Genomic DNA, 16,072 nt, shown 5'->3' with positions numbered 1-16,072 from the left:
ATGATTAGAAATTGGAGTATACTCCTTCACTACCACTAACGACCAGCAGAGGGAGATGTGCATTTCATAACAAGAAATCCAGAGCAACACACAAAATGCTGGAGGAACTCAGCAGGTCAGGCAGCATCTGTAGAGCAGAATAAACAGTTGATGATTCAGGCTGAGACCCTTCATAAGGGCACACAGTTAGTGATTGGTAGAGAACCGCTTTATTTTTGACTGTGAGCAACACTGCCAGATGTTGTCCCTTTTACAATGTAATTAAAAAGAAAAAGTTTGGAAGAAATGTGATGCATCAGAGGGCAGATATACATATTACCTTGGACATGAAGGATGTAAATACTGGATGATCAATGTGGCTTGTGTCTGGGAGGCCAGATTTGTTTCCTCTTCTAATAAATCCTGTGATCAAAAAGTTGTTCATTTGCCCCTGCAAGTTCAGTTTACTTTCAATTTTCACCTTCTTCAGTACCTGAGCCCCCAACTAAGACCAGAAATGAAGCTAATTGTCTCTTGAATTTATGTTATTAAAATACATGGCTTCTTCTAGCATCTTTGTTTTCCATTGCCTTTTCTAGAAGAAAACACCCCCCCCCCCCCATTTCTTTCCTTGCATTGTTTACCCTTGCAAAGTGAACAAATCTCCTCAATCTTTATCTGTTCATTTTTTTCCAGATCCTAAAACTCGGGCAATTCTGAACAGCAGACGAGCCCAAGTTTCCAGTTTGAATTTAAATTGTAAATTTATATTATTGATGCATTCTTGGGTTTATTCCTAAATTTACACATGCCAGTGTAAGATGGAACAAGCTTGGTGCTTTTCATGTCCCTAATGTTCCAAACTGCTTCACAGCTAACATTTCAAACTGAAGTGAAATCAAACCCAATAGTAATGTCATTGATGAAGAATGGATTCAAAATTCCCTCAGTTGATTTTTACTGAGTAGAGCAATAATTAGTGGTAGGATTTTTGTCTAGGCAGCTACTGAAGTGTAAAATTCAGCCTGAAGATGTTGGGATAATTGGATCAGTGTAAATGTGAGAGAAGCATATTGAATTCACTGTGCTACTCCTGTTGTACATTATTAGACCATTCCATCATGGCTGATTTGTTATCCTTCTCCACCCTATTTTCCTGCCTTCTCCCTGTTACCTATCAATCTCCACTTGAAATATACCCAAACAACAGGAATTCTGCAGATGCTGGAAATTCAAGCAACACACATCAAAGCAACTTTGATGTGTGTTGAAATATACCCAATGACTTGGTCTCCACAGCTATCTGTGGCAATGAATTCCACAGACTCCCATCCTCTGGCTAAAGAAATTCCCCTTTTCTGTTTTAAATGGATACCCCTCAACACTGAGTGTGCCCTCTGGTCCTGGACTTCCCCACTATAGGAAACATTCTCCACGTCCATGCTATCTAGTCCTTTCAATACTCTTTTTTTTATGAGATCCCCTTCATTCTTCTGTACTCCATTGAGTACTGGCCCAGAGCCATCAAATGTGCTTATGTTAACCCTTTCATTCCAGGAATAAATTTTGAGAGCCTCCTCTGGAACCCTCTCCAAAGACAGCACGTATTTTCTTGGATACGGGCCTAATACTGCTCTCAATACTTCTCTAATACTTCAGATGTGGTCTGACCAATGCCTTTTAAAATCTCAGCATTTCATCCTTGTTTTTTTTATTCTAGTATATATTCTACTCTCAAAATGAATGCTAATATTTGCAAATGTATGACATGTATGAAACTGGACTCGTCCCTTTTGAGAATAGCAAAACTAATTCTAAATTAGGGTAAAAGAACTGAATGTGACAGTGAACTTAACAATTGACAGCAACTTTAACTTAGTTCCTTACAACTGAGAAGGCAAGTCTATGGCCCATCAGGTCGATGCACGTTTTCAGAATAATCACATTGAATCTATTTCCTACACATTCACTTGTGGTTTGTATGTTCTTGTGCTTGTTAACACAAATTTTACTACTATACACCTATACTTGGGGTTATTTACAGTCCCCTGTTAAGTTACTGGCATGCCATTCATATCTTAAAAATAAGTGGCCTTTGTATGAACGCAGCAAGAATAGGCAGCTTTGTGGCATAGATAGTTATACCACATAAGTGAGGAAAAATTAACATCTCTAACATCTAACCTTGTCAGCCACTTAAATAGTATGACTACCAGAATAGGTCAGAAGCTAAGTGTTCTTTGGCAAATAACTTTCAGATCCTTATCCCAAAAGCCTTTTCATTTTCTAGAAGGCACAGTAATAGCAATATAATGGAATACTCATCTGCATAGATGAGTGCAACTCCAACAAGGGACTTAAGAATGAAACAATTTGTTCATCACTCTGAACCTGCCCCCTCTACCAAAGATGCATGGCTGCAGTGCCCAGCATTAAAAATGGTGCACCACAATTACTTATAAATGCCACCAGCAGAATCTCCTATTTCCACAGCTGCTACTTGAGTCAAAAGGTAACTGATACAAAAGAATAATGTTATCTACAGTTTTTTCTCTTAAGTTTTTCACCATCTTGACTTGAAAATGTGTCATTGGCTTTATAGCTGAGTAAAAATTCCAGAATGTGGGAGTACATTTTCAGAAAGGTTGCGGTAGTTGGTGGCTCTGTTACCACCATCTCCATCGGTTGAGGATGCTGACCTTGCCAGTAATGTTCCTATCTCCTGTATCACTGCTAAAGAAAGTCCTCTGCATCTGTAGGTGGTAAGCACAGTTTGTAAAGCTGCTTTCTTCAATAAAACAGTGCTAGTGTTTCTACAATACTTCTATTGATAATTAGCTTGCCAGGAAAGTAGGTCTAATATTTTTAGATTAGGAATCCTTCCACTGAGCCAGTGCTCTATACGGGCTAACTGATGGACCTTACAAACTCTGATTTGAAATTAAAACCCTTCTACTTGTGGAGAGTACTAGGTCAATTTTAATGTGTGTTCGTCGAGCTTCCTTGCGTATGGAGAACTGGAAAAGGGGCTGTTTCTCAGTTTATAAGCTTTGACCATTCAGGATCTACTTTCTGTCAGTCTTTCAGACGAGGAAATTTCAGTGATCATGGCATTTCTGGTGAGGGAAGGTGTTTCTCTGTCGGTGAGGCGATCACTTGTGGATTGGGGTGGATATCTGTTGTCGGAATCTGAAGTCTTGATTGTTGCAACGTGCACCTGAACTCTTTGGAGTAACTGAATGAAGTTTTCTTTTTTCTAGAAAATAGGAACCACAGTATGTCTATTTGTGTTTAAAAGCTGCTGGAAATTTCCAGCTGGGCAGGCTGTATCTATGGGAAGAGAAACAGTTTGTTAACAGTTGAAGACCCTTTGACAGAACAGTTCTGACAGAAGTCTTTGATTTGCAATGCTAATAATGATTCTCCTCTCACAGGTGCAGTCTTCTAGTATTTTCAAAAATTTTCAGCATTTGCAATTGCTTTGATCTTCACAATGACATTTAGAATTTTTGAACAGGATGATATATTCTTTGGATATCTTGCTGAAAAAGCAGGTTTCTGGGTTCTGGATTTGGCTCTTTCCCTAGCAGTGACTTGTGGGTGTAGCAGGGTTGTAGTTTGTATGTTACAGTAGTCCTGGCATTCAACAATGGACTAATCAGGATCATGTATTTTCCATGCAGATCTCACCAATATATTTGAGTCGTTCCTCCCCCAGCTTCTGGCCTACCCAAATCCTATTGACCCTCTAAATGGTGATGCTGCAGCTATGTACCTCCATCGACCAGAAGAGTATAAACAGAAAATAAAAGGTAAGAGTTGCTTTACAATAGTATTTAATATCATAAAGTGATTCAAAGTTCAATCATTTAAAAAATGGAGAAAGGAAGGTCGATGGTTCTGAGTAATCCAATACCGTTATTAGGCATGCCTGAATCACAGAGAGCATAATTAGAGAGGATGCAGCCAGTCAGGATGCTCTCAACTGTGCCCCTGTAGAAAGTCCTTAGGATTTGGGGGCCCATACCAAACTTCCTCAACCGTCTGAGGTGAAAGAGGTGCTGTTGTGCCATTTTCACCACACAGCTGGTGTGTACAGACCACGTGAGGGCCTCGGTGATATGGATGCTGAGGAATTTAAAGCTGTTTACCTTCTCAACCCCAGATCCATTGTTGTCAATAGGGGTTAGCCCATCCCCATTCCTCCTGTAATCCACAACCAGCTCCTTTGTTTTTGTGACATTGAGGGAGAGGTTGTTTTCTTGACACCACTGTGTCAGAGAGATGACTTCTTCCCTGTAGGCCACCTCATTATTGTTTGAGATAAGGCCAATCAATGTAGTATCGTCAGCAAATTTAATTAGCAGATTAGAGCTGTGAGTGGCGACTGTTAGGGAGAATTTAAACTAATTTAGGTGGATGTGAAGAGCAGACAACTATAGAAAGAAAACTAAGTCTCCAGGCACATGGGAGGAATGTAAGCCCATGCTGTTAGTTTCAATAGAAAGTCTAACAAGCAATCTTCATTAACTGAAGGCAGAGATTAATTTCATATTGTTGCTATCATGTTGATCATGGTTATGGTTAAAGGATAGGCAGGTCTGGCAACTCAATGGTTCAGGATTTAAAATCTTCAGAGGAGACAGGAGGAGAGATTTAGGAGGTAGCATTAGTCATAGTCATACTTTATTGATCCCGGGGAAATTGGTTTTCGTTACAGTTGCACTATAAATAATAAATAGTAATAGAACCATAAATAGTTAAATAGTAATATGTAAATAATGCCAGTAAATTATGAAATAAGTCCAGGACCAGCCTATTGGCTCAGGGTGTCTGGCCCTCCAAGGGAGGAGTTGTAAACTTTGATGGCCACAGGCAGGAATGACTTCCTATGACGCTCTGTGCTGCATCTCGGTGGAATGAGTCTCTGGCTGAATGTACTCCGGTGCCCACCCAGAACATTATGTAGTGGATGGGAGACATTGACCAAGATGGCATGCAACTTGGACAGCATCTTCTTTTCAGACATCACTGTGAGAGAGTCCAGTTCCATCCCCACAACATCACTGGCCTCACGAATGAGTTTGTTGATTCTGTTGGTGTCTGCTACCCTCAGCCTGCTGCCCCAGCACACAACAGCAAACATGATAGCACTGGCCACCACAGACTCGTAGAACATCCCCAGCATTGTCCGGCAGATGTTAAAGGACCTCAGTCTCCTCAGGAAATAGAGACGGCTCTGACCCTTCTTGTAGACAGCCTCAGTATTCTTTGACCAGTCCAGTTTATTGTCAATTCCTACCCCCAAGTATTTATAATCCTCCACCATGTCCACACTGACCCCCTGGATGGAAACAGGGGTCACGGGTACCTTGGCTCTCCTCAGGTCTACCACCATCTCCTTAATCTTTTTCACGTTAAGCTGCAGATAATTCTGCTCACACCATGTGACAAAGTTTCCTACCGTAGCCCTGTACTCAGCCTCATCTCCCTTGCTGATGCATCCAACTATGGCAGAGTCATCCGAAAACCTCTGAAGATGACAAGGCTCTGTGCAGTAGTTGAAGTCCAAGGTGTAAATGGTGAAGAGAAAGGGAGACAAGACAGTCCCCTGTGGAGCCCCAGTGCTGCTGATCACTCTGTCGGACACACAGTGTTGCAAGCACACGTACTGTGGTCTGCCAGTCAGATAATCAAGAATCCATGACACCAGGAAAGTATCCACCTGCATCGCTGTCAGCTTCTCCCCCAGTAGAGCAGGGCGGATGGTGTTGAACGCCCTGGAGAAGTCAAAAAACATGACCCTCACAGTGCTCGCTGGCTTGTCCAGGTGGGCGTAGACATGGTTCAGCAGGTAGACGATGGCATCCTCAACTCCTAGTTGGGGCTGGTAGGCGAACTGGAGGGGATCTAAATGTGACCTGACCATAGGCCGGAGCAGCTCCAGAACAAGTCTCTCCAGGGTCTTCATGACGTGGGCGGTCAATACCACTGGTCTGTAGTGATTGCAGCCGCTGGGGCGCGGTGTCTTCGGCACAGGGACGAGGCAGAACGTCTTCCACAGTACAGGAACCCTTCGGAGCCTCAGGCTCAGGTTGAATGCATGGCGAAGTACTCCACATAGCTGAGGGGCACAGGCTTTGAGCACCCTGGTACTGACACCATCCGGTCCTGCAGCCTTGCTTGGGTTGAGACGTTTCAGCTGTCTTCTCACCTGTTCAGCTGTGAAGCCCACCGTGGTGGTTTCGTGTGGGGAAGGGGTATAGTCATGAGAGTAGGGTGGGAGACTGTGAGGAGGGGTAGGAGGGGAGAGTGGAATACGTGTTGGTTGGGGGCTGACAACAGATGGCTCATGTGGGGGATGGGCAGGGGCCACAATGTCAAATCTGTTAAAGAACAGGTTAAGTTCGTTGGCCCTGTCCATACTGCCTTCAGCTCCTCTGTTGCTAGTTTGCCAGAACCCAGTGATGGTCCTCATCCCCCTCCAGATCACTCTCATGTTGTTCTGCTGGAGTTTCCACTCAAGCTTCCTCCTGTACCTGTCTTTAGCCTCCCTGATCCTGGCTTTCAGGTCTCTCTGTATCACCCTCAGCTCCTCCCTATTTCCATCTCTAAACGCCCTCTTGGAGCCCATCAATATCCTCTCCATGTGGCTCACAGAGTGCCTGCCAGTCTGTCACCTCAAAACAACCCTGGAGTGCCTCATAAGCCTCCTCCAACCATTTTCTCACTGTCCTCGAGGTTACAGGTTTACTCTTCACCAGAGGCACGTAACAGGGTTTTAGATGCACCAGGTTGTGATCTGACCTTCCCAGTGGGGGAGGGGAGGGGAGAGGAGCTGTATGCATCCTTAACGTTAGTGTACATCAAATCCAGAGTCCTCTCCCCTCTGCATTCCTAATTAAGGAGTCTAATTACTACAGAAGCGAGCATGTCCTACTGCTGTGTACATACATCTATTGATGCTTCTGGACACATCTTCAGTGATGTTCCTGGAATCATCGGGCGTTTCGGGTCTTTCAACATCATACAACCTCCTCCAGGTGACCCAGCTGGGGCTGATCAGACCCCAGCTTGTGTCCAGATGGCTAGCTACTTATGACTCCATGGCTCCCCTCTTTTGAGCCACAACCATCTTGAGGCCCTCTCTGCCGCATCGGTGGTACTGTGGTTGGCTCTCCTCTTCCTCTCTCCCTCAGTGCCCAAAATGCTGAAGGCCCTAACTAAAGAACGGGCTATGAATCCCCTACAACCAACCTCCACTAGGAGACACCTCGCTCTCCATCCAGCCTGCTGACAGTTGCTGACCAGTCCTACATACTTGGAGAGCTTCCTTTCAAAGGCCTCCTCCAAGCTATCTTCCCATGGGACTGTCAGCTCCAGCAGCACCTCTTGCTTAGTAGACTCAGACACTAGGACAATATAAATATTCTTCAAATGAGAATTTTGGTGGAAATTAGCAAGAATGTGGTGATTGCTTTTCCAAAAATGTATTTATAGACATTCTAACAATTAGTGGTGGATAGATGAACAGATGTGTAGATAAATCAGAAAAGTCTAAGTACTATAGAATAATATAAGTGATTTCAAATTTCCTCAAAAATAACAGGATTGTTTTAATATGAATGGTTTAGAGGGAAACTGGAATTCTTAAGGGTGCATCAAGTTCAGGTTTTTTTTGAACCAGTGTGTAGATTGTCCTACTAAAGAAGGCGTGATACTGGATCCAATCCTTGCAATTATAGCTGGACAATTGAAGGGAGTGTACTTCCTTCAATTGCAGGACTCTGCAGAGAGTGGTGCATATAGCCCAGCGTATCTGTAGTTGTGAACTTCCCTCTGTTCAGGACATTTACAAGGACAGGTGCGTAAAAAGGGCCAGAAAGATCATTGGGGTTCCCAGTCACCCCAACCACAAACTGTTCTACCTGCTACCTTCTGAGAAATGGTACCGCAGCATAAAAGCCAGGAACAACAGGCTCTGGGACAGCTTCTTCCACCAGGCCAACAGACTGATTAATTTACGCTGACACAATTGTATTTCTATGCTGTGTTGACTGTCCTGTTGTACATACTATTTATTACAAAGTACTGTAAGTTGCACATTGCACATATAGGTGGAGATGCAATGTAAAGATTTTTACTTGTGTATGTGAAGGACGAAAGAAATACATTCAATTCAGTTCAAATTGCTTTGGTAGTGGGAAGAAGGGGATGATAGTTGAGGGGTGATTTATTTTTTTTTGCAAAACTTGCAGCCTGTGGTGTATTGTAAGGATTGTCGCTGGAGTCCTTGCTCTTTCTGTAATTCAACAAACTATGAATATAGGAAATATAGCTAAACTAGCAAATAACATGAAGGTTGGTGATATTGATATTGAGGGTAATCGTTGGTTCCAAAACAAAATTGATCAGCTGGTAAGATTGGCAAGAAATTGCAGATTGAAATGTATAGCAATACTTTTTTGGGAGGACTAAAAGTTTAGTATATACAGAATCAGGTTTATTATCACTGCATTGTGATGTGAAATTTGTTAATGCAGCAGCAGTTCAATGCAATACATAATCTAGCAGAGAGAAAATGATTAATAAATAAAATAAAACATAATACTAAATAAACAAGTAGATCAATTACGTATATTGAATAGATTTTAAAAAACGTGCAAAAACAGAAATACTGTATATTATTTTTTTTTAAAAAGTGAGGTAGTGTCCAAAGCTTCAATGTCTGTTTAGGAATTGGATGGTAGGGTGAAGAAGCTGTTCCTGAATCACTGAGTGTGTGCCTTCAAGCTTCTGACCCTCCTACCCTGATAGTAACAGTGAGAAAACGGCATGCCCTGGGTGCTGGAGGTCCTTAATAATGGAAGCTGCCTTTCTGAGACACTGCTCCCGAAAGATGGCCTGGGTACTTTGTAGGCTAGTGCCCAGGAAGGAGCTGACTAGAATTACAACCTTATGAAGCTGCTTTTGGTCCTGTGCAGTAGCCCCTCCATACCAGACAGTGATGCAGCCTGTCAGAATGCTCTCCACGATACAACTATAGAAGTTTTTGAGTGTATTTGTTGACGTGCTAAACCTCTTCAAATTCCTAATAAAGTATAGCTACTATCTTGCTGCCTTTATAACTGCATTGATATGTTGGGACTAGGTTAGATCCTCAGAGATCTTGACACCCAGGATCTTGAAGCTGCTCACTCTCTCTACTTTCTGATCCCTCTGAGGACTGGTATGTGTTCCTTCATCTTACCCTTCTGGAAGTCCACAGTCAGCTCTTTTGTCTTACTGATGTTGAGTGCCAGGTTGTTGCTGCGGCACCATTCCACTAGTTGGCATATCTTGCTCCTGTATGCCCTCTCAACACCACCTGAGATTCTACCAACAATGGTTGTATTGTCAGCAAACTTATAGATGGTATTTGAGCTATGCCTAGCCACACAGTCACGTGTATAGAGAGTAGAGCAGGTGGGCTAAGCACACACCCCTGACGTGCGCCAGTGTTGATTATCAGCGAGGAGGATATATTATCCCCAATCTGCGCAGACTGTGGTCTTTCGGTTAGGAAGTTGAGGATCCAATTGCAGAGGGAGGTACAGAAGCCCAGGTTCTGCACACAGCAAAAGGTGGGAAGTAGAGTCCTTCAGTGTACATATCTAAAGATCTTTGAAGAAAGCAGCAGCATATGTAGAATATGTAGGGCTAGTAAATTGAATACACACTCTGCTTGATGGTAAGAAACAAATAGTGATGGGATCTGTGACTAGTGGTGTGCTTCAGGAGTTGGTGCTGGTTGCATTGTTTGTCTTCGATATGTCAACTATTTGGATGAGAAAGTACAAGGCATGGTTAGTAACTTTAAAGCTGACCCTAAAATAGATGGTGGTGTAGGTAGTGAAGATGATTAAGAATTAGTCGGATCTTGATCAGCTGGGTCAATAGGCCAAGGATTGGTAAATAGTTTAGCTCGTAAGTGTGAGGAAGCAAATCCAGGTAAGTCTTTCACAGTGAACGGTAAGGACGGAGGGAGCTAAGAGGACAAGGATATGGTTTGGGTGGGCCAGTCAGCATTGAGGAAAGCTCTCAGCATGCTGGCCTTCAACGGTGAGGGTTTGAGTACAGAAGATAAAGGTGTGTTGTACTTGAACAGGATGACCAGTAAGGTAGCACTTGGGATATTGTGCTCAGTTTCGGTCACCCTGCTATGAGTATGTCATTACACCAGAAAGAGCAGTAAAAAGAAAATCTAGAAAGATGTTGCCAGGATTTGAGGGACTGAGTTTAGGGAGAGTGTGGACAGGCTAGGTAGGGCTTCCTTCCCTGGTGCTTAGGAGACCAAGTGATTTATAAAATTATCTTCAAGAGGGGCAGAAATAGGCTAAATGTACTTGGTCTTCCCCCGTACAGTTCGTGGAATAAAGAGCTAGAGGGTATCGGTGTAGGGTGAGACTGGCAAGATTGCTTGAGGGACAGGTTTTTATTTACAGAGGGTGGTATGTAGTATATGGAATGAGCTGTCAGAGAAAGTGGTTGAGGGAGGTACAACAACTTCTAAAAGACAGTTGAACAGATGTATGGATAAGTAAAGGTTTAGAAGGATATAGGCCAAAAATGCTCAAATGGGACTGGTTTGGTTAGGCATTTAGTTGGCAAGGACCTGTTTCTATGCTATAGAACTCTGACTCTACAAGCTGAATTTATTTGTGGAGCAGATAAAACTGAGGGTAACCTGACTGAGATATTCAAAATTGAGCAGCATGAAGAGCAACTTTTCCATTTATCGGAGGTGGCTGTGAAGGCAATGGTTTCAGGTAAAGACTAGGAGCATTGCAGAAGATTTGAGGATTTTTTTTTGCCCAAAGGAAGGTTGTAATCTGTAACTCACCAGGAGAGTGTGTGGTGGAGAACATGGATACACTCAGCAGTTAACTGAGCAATGTGGAGAAGCACTGTGGACTGACCTGGGGTTAGTATAGAAAGGTACTCGATCTTACGGTCTCATAATTTATATATCCTAGCCTTTAAATCACCCTTAAGCAGATTTGTTGCACATAACAGGATTATATATCTGCCAGTCTTGCCAAATGATTAACTTTGTTCTGTAGACAAAGACTACCTTTTTCACTAACCACAATACTAGACTTCGTATCATCTGCTGACATTGATTATGCCTCCTACAATTGCAGCTAGCTTGCCAATGTATACAACAGGACAAGATCCCAATGTCATGCTGAGCTTGAAAGGCCTGTTCTATCCATTATGACTATGGCTTAATGCTTAACACTTTGTTAAACTTGCTGCTGTTTCAAACAGGTCTATGGACAAGAACCACTTTAAGGAAATTAACTCTGAACTGATCAGCAAAGCTCAGCATCTTAAATGAATTCTCACACATACTTTATTAGATGGTGACGGTGACACCATGCCATTGTTTATGGATCCATCTCTGCTATTGATAAACTTTAAAGCTAAAGTTGACATGTTACTATAAAAAAAGCATTCTTTAAAAGTGTACAAAATGCTTGTGAACAATAGAGCACTTAGTATTTCAGTCAAAAATTGTAGTGTACATAAATTTAAGTCCCTTACATGTGGCTGTTTCTTTCAAAATCTGTTGTGCTTCTGAATTTACACCAGTTTCATCTGGTGCTGGTTCGGCCACCATTACTCAGTATAGCTGACAGGAAACTGCAGTGAGTTTGCTCTCCACTATAGCAAAAGATGCTGCATTTTTTGATGAAATTTCGGGTTAGTTTTTTTATCTCTCTGCATGACCACCAGCCTCTGATTCCAGCTCAGTTTTCAGTTTTAATTTTGAATAATTTGCTGTTAAGCATGTTCACCTGATGGGTTATTTTGGACCCCTCAACATGTGGTTTAAGCATACAATCACAGTGCAAAGTCTGTGGTTGTGACCTTTTGTCTGTGGTGTTGAGTCCAGGGATGTGAGTCAGCTTTGCGTTCTGGCGTGGCAGTAGCAGTATCAGTAACTAACTATGCCACGTTTCAAGATCAACTCACCATTTATTTTGTTGCTGCCTGGTTCAAGTTCATCAACACTTAACTGTATATAGGTACACTGCCAAGTGAAACAACGCTCTGCCAGAATTGATGCGTTGCATTGCTCTAATGTTACATTTGAAATTGAGAGATTTGCCAGTTGCTGATTTTTTTTTCTCTTTCCTTCCCTCAAACCTTAAATAGAATACATCCAGAAATACGCAACAGAGGAGGCACTAAAGGAACAAGAGGAAGGAGCTGGTGAAAGTTCATCAGAGAGTTCCATGTCTGACTTCTCCGAAGATGAAGCCCAGGATATGGAATTGTAGTAGTGTCACCAACCTCTTTCAAAGAGACAGACTATATAATTTCCTAACCATTGAAAAGCAGACTATAATATTCATATTTAAAAACAAAAGAGCAATTTTTTTTTATTACTAAAACCAGGTTTTTATGGATAGCATTGGTATATTATTGCCCTGGATTTTTTTTTCTCTCCTTGGTCATTGCTCCAACTTGAGGTGCATCTTACCCCACATTCCAATGGTAGCTATGTGAGGCCCAAATGCATGTTATCACATAACCTTGGTATTCCTAACTCATAAGTATTTTGGCCCCCAAATGGAAAAGAGCAAGAAAAAAAGAGCGGCGGATTGGTGAGATCAGGATATCAAGCAAGCAAGAACAACTGCTTACCCTGTCCATATCTTGACCAGAAAAGCAGCACTAGAGAGAACAAAGTTTCAGTAAAATCGAAGCACAATGGAAGGTTTACTAGGCAGAAGAAAAACTAATTTTATTTGCTCTGCATGTTTTTTGTTTCTATTTTTCCTCGTGAATAAAATTGGACGTACAGATTACAACATCCTTTTTTTATTGTGGCATGATATGGAAGAATACAACTTGTTTAGGACTTTGGTTCGTCAAGCAGATTTAATTATAAAACAAAACCTAGTGTTTGTGGCTTAACCTGAAGGATAGTATTAAGTAATTACTAGGTAGTGGTGAACTTGATTACTCTAATTAGCACGTTGTATTATTATTGGGGGAATACTTGCCAGCACCCTATCTTGCGATATAGATTTTTTTTAAATGCCTATTGCTATGTGCTGACTTATACCTGTTTGACTTATTTAGGGTTAGTTAGTATGCTCGCTGGTGATTTCAAAATAAAAAAAATGTATATTTTCATTGTTACAATGGTTGATTTGGAATTGATTGTAATGGTTTTTACCCTGGTATAGAATTTTGTACCATTTGTTGTAAGTACTATATATACGACATGAGAAGATTTGAATCCTTCTCCTTCATGATCTACACTCACTTCCAGCCACTTCACCATCCCATATCACTTAGTCTTTGTAATGTGGTTGGAATATAGGGAAATCAAAGTAAAATGCCTTTGTACCCACCATTTCTAAAGAGTGCTCCCAAGTGTGGACACATTGAGCTTGGGAAGAGCCATTTCACCCAATTTGCCTGGGCCAGATCTTTGGAACTATCCACCTACCTCTACTGTTTCCTCATAGCCTGCTGTCTTACCCTGATATTTTTGTTTCCATGAAGTAAACACAGTATATTAAAGTTTTGAGTTGATTTATAATCAAATTAAGAGATCACATCATTGGGAAGTTGCTCCATTACATCCTTTTACTTCCTACAAATCAGTATCTCTTGATTGAGACTAAAAACATTGTGCAGTAGATTTATACAACTGGGATTTTAATCAAAACTGCTTCAATTTATTTGGAGCACAAGCCTGAGGTGACATTGACACTGTTAAGCTGAGATGGATTTAAGTTCGAATGAAAGGTTTGTATCTTGTCTAGTACACTTCACAATTTCCCAGGTCATCACTTAACACAGCACATTCAATTGTTTGTTTGCTTACCAAGTAACAATGAGTTCAAACCCAATTTCTAAGGCAAGTCTTTACAAGGATCAATAGTTAAAGGAAAACTTTGCATGTCACATTTTCTGTTTTTAAAGTCATTTAGAATTCTATAAAATGCAGAAATGAATCCTGTGGTGCAGGGGAACCTAACATCTTCAAGTGGCAATCTCAGATATTTGTGCAGAGTTCTGGAGTTGGCAATGGCATTGTATACATTACCACTGACTGTAAGACATGAGGATCAGACTGTTAATAGGACTTCCATGTTCTAAACGCACATTGTGGGTGGGTTTTTCTTCTTCAGGTGAAAGTGTATGTTTCTCTAGTTTGTACAGATCCTGCATTAGGTATTTCTGTTGTGATGGGCTGGTGTCTGGTGCTTACTTTTTTGGGTGGTACTTGGGTCACAGACCAGCTGCATCACTTCATTTCTGAATTGGTTGCTGTGATATGTTGAACTTGGGCAATTGTGTAGAATTGAATCTATCTTAACAAAGAACATCTAAAAATCTTTGATCACTGTACTAGCCCATGAATATCTGGACCATTATGGTGCAGCTTGTTTGTGAATGAAAGCCTTTACTCTCTTCTGAATACAATATGGAGAATGAGAAATGTAGCAGATCTGTGCAATCTCTGCACTGACTTGCAGCTCTTATTTCTTGGCTGGGTGAAATGGACTGGGATCATGACATGGCTGACCAGATGAATCTGGCTACTGCAGAAAGTAATTTGAACTTTTCATACTTCAGCTTGTGCAGTCAACAGAGTGCTCGTCCATTTTGTTTTAAATAAGTTATCTTGCTTTGTAATGGAATGTGCAGGACCCTTACTGTCTAGACGTTGGTGCAATATCAGCATGTTTCAGATTGGCATAAAGTTCATCTCCAGCTTCACTGCTGAAGTCCCTGAGTCTCTAGTTGTTCAGGAGGCTATAAAGGATGCAACTTGAAGGATGAAATTCATGCATTACTCTGCTAACATTCCTCAATCTGCAACAAAAACAAAATGGCTTTTGATTGCTAATTTTGGATTATTATTAAATGAACATTGGATGCTGCATTTTCCGAGATAGCTGATGAACAGTAATTATTCATGATTTGTAAAGCACTTTGAGAACTGTGACCAATGCTGTATTGCAGATCTGATTAGCTGAAAGGCATTGTGTGCAGGCAGTGATTGACTGATTGGTATGTGTGTGAAACTGATTTGGGTGAAAAAGTTATCTAAATGAAACATTGATCCTACCTTCCCCTTTCTGCAGATGCTGCCTAATCCACGGAGTGTCTCCAACACCATTTTCATTTCAGAAATGTTTTAACACTGCCCTGGTGTGAAATACTGGAGATCAAATGCCTGCATAATTAGTATATTAGAACAAAAGACCTTGCAATTCAAATACAAGTGGTTGTAAGAATTGGTTAAATATATATTGTGACATTTAAAAAGAAAGTCCTTTAATAATTTTGGATGCATTAAATAGAATAGATTCATTTAGCAGCCATATTAATGTTTCAATGGTTATATTTAATATCAGAGAATGTATACAACCTGAAATTCTTACTCTTCGCAGACATCCATGAAGAAAACCCCCCAAAGAATGAATGACAGAAAAACATTAGAAACCAAAAGTCCCCCTTCCCCTCCCCCTCCCACACACAAGCATTAATCTCACCATCACCTCTCCCTTCACCCCATATAACCCAGCAGAAAGCATTGGCCTCACCATCACCTCTCCCTTCCCCCATTTAACCCAGCAGAAAGCATTGGCCTCACCATCACCTCTCCCTTCCCCCACTTAACCCAGCAGAAAGCATTGGCCTCACCATCACCCACCATGCAAGCAAAATAGCAAAACCCTAAAGAGGCCATAATCTCGAGTCCATCACGAACCACTGTTTATCCCAGTAGTTTGACTTCCACAGGCTCTTTCTCCGACAAGGGAGAGAGAGCTATCACTCATTCCACAGCAAGAGGGGAGACCAACAGCTCGGTGTTTCGATTTTGCAATTACTCTTATAAAAAGTTCCCTAAAGCCTACTTCTATTACATGCTACTGTGGACATTCATATTTGTAAATACTGTTTTTAAAATGGGCTTTTCTCCAGATGCCTGGTAAATTTTGAGTTCAATCAGAATCCAGCAGTGTGAGTTGGTAGATTGATTGGCCTTTGTAAACTCAGGTTTAAAGAGTTTTTCTTC

The 16,072-nt window shown here is 41.5% G+C and overlaps 1 protein-coding gene across 4 annotated transcripts in view; it reads left to right on the top strand.

Moving 5' to 3' along the window:
• The window catches only part of ube2h (ubiquitin-conjugating enzyme E2H (UBC8 homolog, yeast)), a 148,615-nt gene that overhangs the window by 110,548 nt on the left and 21,995 nt on the right, over positions 1-16,072 (top strand). For 2 of the 4 annotated variants that reach the window (XM_072241736.1, XM_072241737.1), the window contains 2 exons: positions 3,663-3,791; positions 12,181-13,176. In XM_072241736.1, coding sequence (XP_072097837.1) covers positions 3,663-3,791; positions 12,181-12,305 — 254 coding nt within the window. In that variant the 3' untranslated portion in view covers positions 12,306-13,176. Of the gene's footprint in view, positions 1-3,662; positions 3,792-12,180; positions 13,177-16,072 lie in introns of those variants that run through there. The other 2 variants (XM_072241734.1, XM_072241735.1) reach the window with 1 other exon arrangement.

The sequence above is a fragment of the Mobula birostris genome, chromosome 23, assembly GCF_030028105.1.
Source record: "Mobula birostris isolate sMobBir1 chromosome 23, sMobBir1.hap1, whole genome shotgun sequence".
NCBI classification, from domain to species: domain Eukaryota; kingdom Metazoa; phylum Chordata; class Chondrichthyes; order Myliobatiformes; family Myliobatidae; genus Mobula; species Mobula birostris.
Note: the sequence above shows the minus strand (reverse complement) of the source record. Positions and strands in the feature narration are given on the sequence as shown.